Here is a 6,622-nt window from a genome sequence, read left to right as displayed (position 1 = left end):
TTTCAATGGTGCTGCAAGCACTTGTGGATCACAAGGGACGTTTCACTAACATCAACGCGGGCTGGGCGGGAAGGGTTCATGACGCTCGCGTTTTCAGGAACACTACTCTGTTTAAAGGGCTGCAGCAAGGGACTTACTTTCCGGACCAGAAAATAACTGTTGGGGATGTTGAAATGCCAATAGTTTATTCTTGGGGACCCCGCCTACCCCTTAATGCCATGGCTCATGAAGCCGTACACAGGCAGCCTGGACAGGAGTCAGGAGCTGTTTAACTACAGGCTAAGCAAGTGCAGAATGGTGGTAGAATGTGCATTTGGCCGTTTAAAAGGTCGCTGGCGATCATTATTGACTCGCTCTGACCTCAGCCAAAGAAATCTCCCCATTGTTATTTCTGCTTGCTGTACGCTCCACAATCTCTGTGAAAGTAAGGGGGAGACCTTTATGGCGGGGTGGGAGGCTGAGGCAAATCGCCTGGCTGCTGATTACGCGCAGCCAGACACCAGGGCGATTAGAAGAGCACACCAGGAAGCGCTGTGCATCAGAGAAGCTTTAAAAACCAGTTTCATGACTGGCCAGGCTACAGTGTGAAATATCTGTTTGTTTCTCCTTCATGAAAACCCGCCCCCTTTATTGACTCATTTTCTGTAAGGAACCCACCCTCCCCCTTCCCCCAGCTTTCTTTCAAACCAAATAAAGTCACTATCATTTAAAAATCATTTATTCTTTATTAATAGATTAGAAAAAGAGGGAGGGAACCCGGGTGGTATTTGGGAGGAGGATTGCTGGGAAGGAAAAAGCCACAAAGAAAAGGTTAAAAAAATGACAGCCTTTTGCTTGGGCTGTCTACTGGGGTGGAATGGGAAGGTGTACGGAGCCTCCCCCCCCGTGTTCTTACACGTCTGGGTGAGGAGGATACGGAACATGGGGAGGGGGGAGGGTGGAACAGGGGCTGAAGCGGCAGTCTGTTTTCCAGCAGCCGTTCCTGAAGCTCCACCGGACGCCGGAGCATGTCTGTTTGCTCACGCAGCAGCCCCAGCGTTGCATCCTTGCTCCTCTGGTCTTCCTGCCGCCACCTCTCATCTCGAGCGTCTCTCCTCTCCTCACGTTGGTCCCTCCTGTCCTCACGTTGGTCCCTCCTGTCCTCACGTTCACTGGCTTCTTTCCTATACTTTGAAACTGTTTCCTTCCACTCATTCAGATGAGCTCTGTCACTGCGGCTGGATTCCATAATTTCAGAAAACATCTCGTCTCGCGTTCTCTTCTTACGACGCCTTATCTGTGATAACCTTCGGGATGGAGGAGGGATGCTTGAGGAATTTGCAGCTGCTGTAGGGAGGGGAAAAAAGAGAGAATTGTTTAAAAAGCTACATTTTGCAGAACAATGCTTATACTCTTTCACGGTGACCAACACTATTCACATTACATAGCACATGTGATTTCTGTGCAAGGTCGCATTTTGCCTCTTAATGCTGAGTGCCTGTGGCTTTGCTGCTAGAGATCACAGGTCTGGGCAACAGAATTCGGCTTGCATGCGGCCATGGTAAGCCATTGTTTTACAGCTTCTGCGCCCACCTTTCCCACATACCAAGCATAGCCTGTAGAGTGCTGCGGTTTTTCTGTTAACATTCAGCAGCAGCAGCAGAAAACAAACTAACCACCCCCCCTCTCGCCATGAATTCTCTGGGATGATCGCTGTACCCCTCCCCCCCACCGCGTGGCTGGTATCAGGGAAGATCCCTGCAGGCACCAAACTAACCACCCCCCCTGCCGCCCCCCTCCCGCCATGAATTCTCTGGGATAATCACGGTACCCCTCCCCCCACCGCATGGCTGGTAACAGGGAAGTTCCCTGCTAGCCAAACGCGAAAAACTCAGGGCCAATTTCCCATCTGCGCTTGGCTAACTGCAGGGAAGGATTTCTTTTCCGCCACAGGCAAACAGCCCAGTAGGAACGGCCACCTCTGTCCCCTTAATTAAGTTCCCGTATTTCAACCAGGTTACCAGGAGTGATATCACTCTCCTGAGGATTACACAACAAGATAAAGAACGGATGTTGCTTGAATGCCAGCAAACACCGGAACCATACGCTGCCAGGCTTTGTCAGGCAATGATACCAGATTACTTGCTGCAAGCATGGCGTGGTCACGTGTCCTACCATGGAGGAGGGAATAAGGATGCACTGCCCAGAAACCTTCTGGCAAGGCTTTCGGAGTACCTCCAGGAGAGCTTCATGGAGATGTCCCTGGAGGATTTCCGCTCCATCCCCAGACACGTTAACAGACTTTTCCAGTAGCTGAACTGACCGCGAATGCATCCCAAGTCCTCAGGGCAAAGTAATCATTAAAAACCGTTTGCTTTTAAAACAAGTTTTATATTTTAAAAGGTAAACTCACCTGAGGTCCCTTCCATGGGGTCAGAGTCTTGGGTACTGGCTTGGGAGGCTTGGGAGGGTACTTCAGTCAGGGTGAGAAAAAGATCCTGGCTGTTGGGGAGAACGGAGTGCTGTGTGCTCTCTGCAAGCTCATCCTCATCCTCCTCCTCCTCCTCTCCCCCATCGGCAGAATCCTCAGGCGTCGCTGATGAGACTATCCCCGACCCAGAATCCACGATCACAGGTGGGGTAGTGGTGGCAGCCCCCCCTAGAATTGCATGCAGCTCGGCGTAGAAGCAGCATGTCCGCGGCTCTGACCCGGAGCGACCGTTTGCCTCCTTTGTTTTTTGATACGCTTGTCTGAGCTCCTTGACTTTCACGCGGCACTGCTCAGAGTCCCTATTGTGGCCTCTCTCCATCATGCCCTTGGAGATTTTTTCAAAAGTTTTTGCATTTCGTCTTTTAGAACGAAGTTCTGCAAGCACTGAATCCTCTCCCCATACAGCGATCAGATCCAGTACCTCCCTCACGGTCCATGCTGGTGCTCTTTTTCGATTATCAGCCTGCATGGTTACCTTTGCTGATGAGCTATCTGTGGTTACCTGTGCTCTCCACGCTGGGCAAACAGGAAATGAAATTCAAATGTTCGTGGGGCTTTTCCTGTCTACCTGGCCAGTGCATCCGAGTTTAGATTGCTGTCCAGAGCGGTCACAATGATGCACTGTGGGATAGCTCCCGGAGGCCAATACCATCGAATTGCGGCCACACTATCCCTAATTCGAAATGTTAAAATCGATTTTGGCGCTACTCCGCTCGTCGGGGTGGAGTACAGAAATCGATTTAAAGGCCCCTTTAAATCGAAATAAATAGCGTCGTTGTGAGGACGGTTACAGGGTAAATTCGAATTAAAGCTGATAAATCCGAATTAAAGTCGTAGTGTAGACCAGGCCTAAGAGAGGGTACTGTGAGGCAACATGCGTTTGTGATTCCAATTTAGCGTACATTCTTTTTATCTGAAAACACATGCTACACATACCAATTATACAAATACAATTTAATATCAAGACTACTATCCAGGGGTGTAGCATTACTGATAGGATGCCAGTGGTAGTCGGGGACCATCCAGAGAATATATCATAACAGTGGTAGGTTGTAATTTGTTTCTCTGCGGTGGCAATTGGTAACATGTCCCCCATTGGCGTGTATAATATGAATAGTCTGATTTCCCACTTGGTCATCTGTCTTTTCTAAAAATTTGGTCACTTCTTTGCTTTTAATGAGGCTATCAGTAAGGTCTTGCCATCTAATTCCAAGGTCAATTGAGAAGTCAGCCAGCTCAGCTGTTAGTGTTAGCTGTGACTTTTTAATAGTAAGTGTGAATTCTAGTAAAAACAGTACTGACATTGCATTTACATTCATCTACTGGGGGGGCTGCTAACACTTCCATCCTCCCAAAATACTTCCTCCCACGAGTGGATACATACACATTGTCCATTGTACAATACTTTGGTGTCATTGTCCAATTCATCCCACATACATGATCCCAATGAAACAGCTTTACTACAAGGCTCTGGGGCAACAGGTAAGGTGAGGCATACCCACTTTTGAGGAGTCCATTCAGTACAACCTCTAGTGTCCAATAGTTGTCCTCCCTCCCTGACCCACTGGCTCGAGGTCTGATGCAGCCAGAATGATCCCATGTGTAATATGGGGAGTGGGCGAACCTTCCATACCTTTGCCTCCAGAGACTGTTGATGTGCTATTTTTACAGTTATTTCCCCAGTTAACAAGTCTGGTTTCACAGTGCTGGAAACATACTGCATCCTGTCATATTGGTAAGTATCAAACAGAAATCTTTTCCTTTGTTTTAACAAATGCATTAAAACCTTAATATTACCCGAAATTACCCAAAACATTTTGTATTCCAAAGTAGATAGGACAAGCATCTGCATTTCGGTGCATCCCATAGCTATAGCCGTTTGGTTTCCAATTTCTAGATTTTTCTTATGAAGTAACCAAGTGGTAGTGTTAAGCCATTGCCACAGATTCCATTTGGCTTTTAGGTTACCCAGACCAGTTTGGACTAAGTCTACATTTGCGTGTACTTGTTTTTGTATCAGGCTGTCCTGTAGTTGAGCCAGGGAGCTTAATTTATTCTTAATAGTTTCCAAATCCACTGAGTTTGCAAGTCCCGCTCCTGCTCCAAATCCACCTAGCATAGTATCCATAATATCTCTTTTAGTTCTGGGGTGTGGTGTATCTGGGGGGGGGGGGGGGAACCGTTTGTGTGTCCTCATCCAGGCCTGCAGTATAGGGAGGGGAAAAAGCATCATGGTATCTCCTGCATACCCTTCTGTTCGCACTCCCACCATCCAATGTTTTTCCCATCTTATGGGGACTGAGATGTTTGCTTGTAGTCCCAGTTCCCCTTCCCCAACATATACATGAATTTCCCCTAAAGGTGTTATTGTCAGATTAATTTTCAAATCGACCTATCTTAGGTGTATATCTGGTAGGTGTGTTGGGGTCCATGGTATGTTGTCTATATGTGAGTTGTTGTGTATTAGTAATGCGGTGAGGATTGTTTTACCTTGTCCCAGGTATACGGGAGCATGGATAGCATTGTTAGGGTTTGGCGTGGGTGTGCCTGGGTGAGTGTGTTCTTTGGAGATAGGTAGCGTCTTTATCATCGGGATTAGGGCGAATGTTGCGATCCAGACCAAGAACTGCTGCTGCTCTGTGTTCCATTTCGCTAGAGTCATTGTTTCATCTGGTTTCCCACTGCCCTTTAAAAAAAAAATTAAAAAAATAAATCAGAGATAGGATTAGAACCGGCAGTCTCAGCAAGCGCGTTTTGTGCTCGATAGTTCTGCAGGGATAAAGATACACCATGTCCACAGGTCCTGGTTCGTGAATGCTATCGGGGTGTTGTATCTGGAAATATAGTTGCAACAGAATAAAATTAGTTTATGCCAACAACTTCATTTGTGAAATGTGAACCCACTTTAATTTACCATTTTTGTCTATGCGGTAAATGAGAGGGCTGAGGTGATCAACTATGGAGTAGGGACCGGTCCATTTTGACTCCAGTGTGTGATCCCTTTTGCCCAACTTCAAATACATTACCTGATCCCCTGGTTCCCACAGTAGGGAATCCCCATTCTTATTCTGATCCATTTTTGTATTCATGAGCTCAATGGCTTGGCTTATCCTATGCTGCAGGGTGGCTTTGTCTTCCTGCAACTGTTTTAACCACTGCCAGTGCTCATGAGTTGCAAGCGGATTGTTCGTCTCTGTGTCTGCCGCTTGTTCTGGGTTGATGACCAACCTCATCGCCTGTCCGAAGAGGATCTGGTATGGCTGGATCTTAGTTCTCAGCCTGTTACTGCTGTGAATGGCTGCTAATATTAGCGACAGTTTCTCCGTCCAGTTTTTACCGGTGTTGTCTCCAACTTTCCTAAGGGCTTCTTTAATAGTGCGATTCATCCTCTCTACTTGTCCTGAAGACTGCGGTCTGTATGGGACATGGAGTTTGTGTGAAACCCCTAATGCTTTAAGCAGTAGAGTAAATATGTCTCCCACAAAGGATCCTCCATTGTCTGAGTCAATAATCTTGGGAGTCCCATATCTGCAAACCACTTCAGAGAATAGTTTCTTAGCAGCTGTGCAGGCGCTGTCATTCCTAATAGGGAAAGCTTCCACCCAACCTGAAAAGGAATCAATGATTACAAGTAGATATCGAAATCCTTCTTTACTCCTTGGCAATTTATCAATGAAGTCAATTTGGATTCTATGCCAGGGTCCCAGCCTTCTTTGATGTAGCATCTGAGGCTGGTGTGGAGGACGAGCTTTATCTTTGGCACACTGTATACAGTTCCTGACCCATGTATCCACATCATCTCTCATCCCCTTCCATTCTGCCACTTGCTTTAACCTTCTCAGCGTCCCTTCCACTCCTTCATGCATGAACTGATGAGCTATGTTCATCAGTTCCTGTCTTCCAACTCTTCCTGGAACGCGGACTGCTTCTAATACCTTCTTTTCCTGCCTTCGGGTCACCGCTGCTATGCCTTCATAATCTCTGGCTATGGCATCAGCATGGTTATTCCACACTGTTTCAGCTGCAGAGCCTTTTCCATGTGCCTTGACATGTTTGATTTTAAGCTGGTTGGGATGAGAGGTAACCCAGGCATAGATCCATCTCCATTCATCTATATATGCTATCTCTTTCCCATCTGCGGCTTTCCAATTG

The 6,622-nt window shown here is 47.1% G+C and overlaps 1 protein-coding gene across 1 annotated transcript; it reads right to left on the bottom strand.

Annotated features, from left to right (window-relative positions):
* Positions 1-456: 456 nt before the first annotated feature.
* LOC135979601 (SRRM2 protein homolog rsr-2-like) lies at positions 457-2,931 on the bottom strand. The gene is made up of 2 exons (XM_065579918.1): positions 2,393-2,931; positions 457-1,326 (listed from the first exon to the last, which is right to left on the bottom strand). The coding sequence occupies exons 1-2, from the start codon at positions 2,790-2,792 to the stop codon at positions 812-814; spliced, it is 915 nt and encodes a 304-aa protein (XP_065435990.1). The 5' UTR covers positions 2,793-2,931; the 3' UTR covers positions 457-811.
* Positions 2,932-6,622: the final 3,691 nt, after the last annotated feature.

The sequence above is a fragment of the Chrysemys picta genome, unplaced genomic scaffold (assembly GCF_011386835.1).
Source record: "Chrysemys picta bellii isolate R12L10 unplaced genomic scaffold, ASM1138683v2 scaf1031, whole genome shotgun sequence".
NCBI lineage: Eukaryota > Metazoa > Chordata > Testudines > Emydidae > Chrysemys > Chrysemys picta.
The sequence above is the reverse complement of the archived record's forward strand: the minus strand, read 5'-3'. Positions and strand labels throughout refer to the sequence as shown.

Coding starts and splice junctions, on each gene's coding strand:
- LOC135979601 (XM_065579918.1), bottom strand. CDS start 2,792: ATGATGGAGAGAGGCCACAATAGGGACTCTGAGCAGTGCCGCGTGAAA. Junction 1,327..2,392: donor CCCCATGGAAGGGACCTCAG/GTGAGTTTACCT, acceptor CCCTCCCTACAG/CAGCTGCAAATTCCTCAAGC.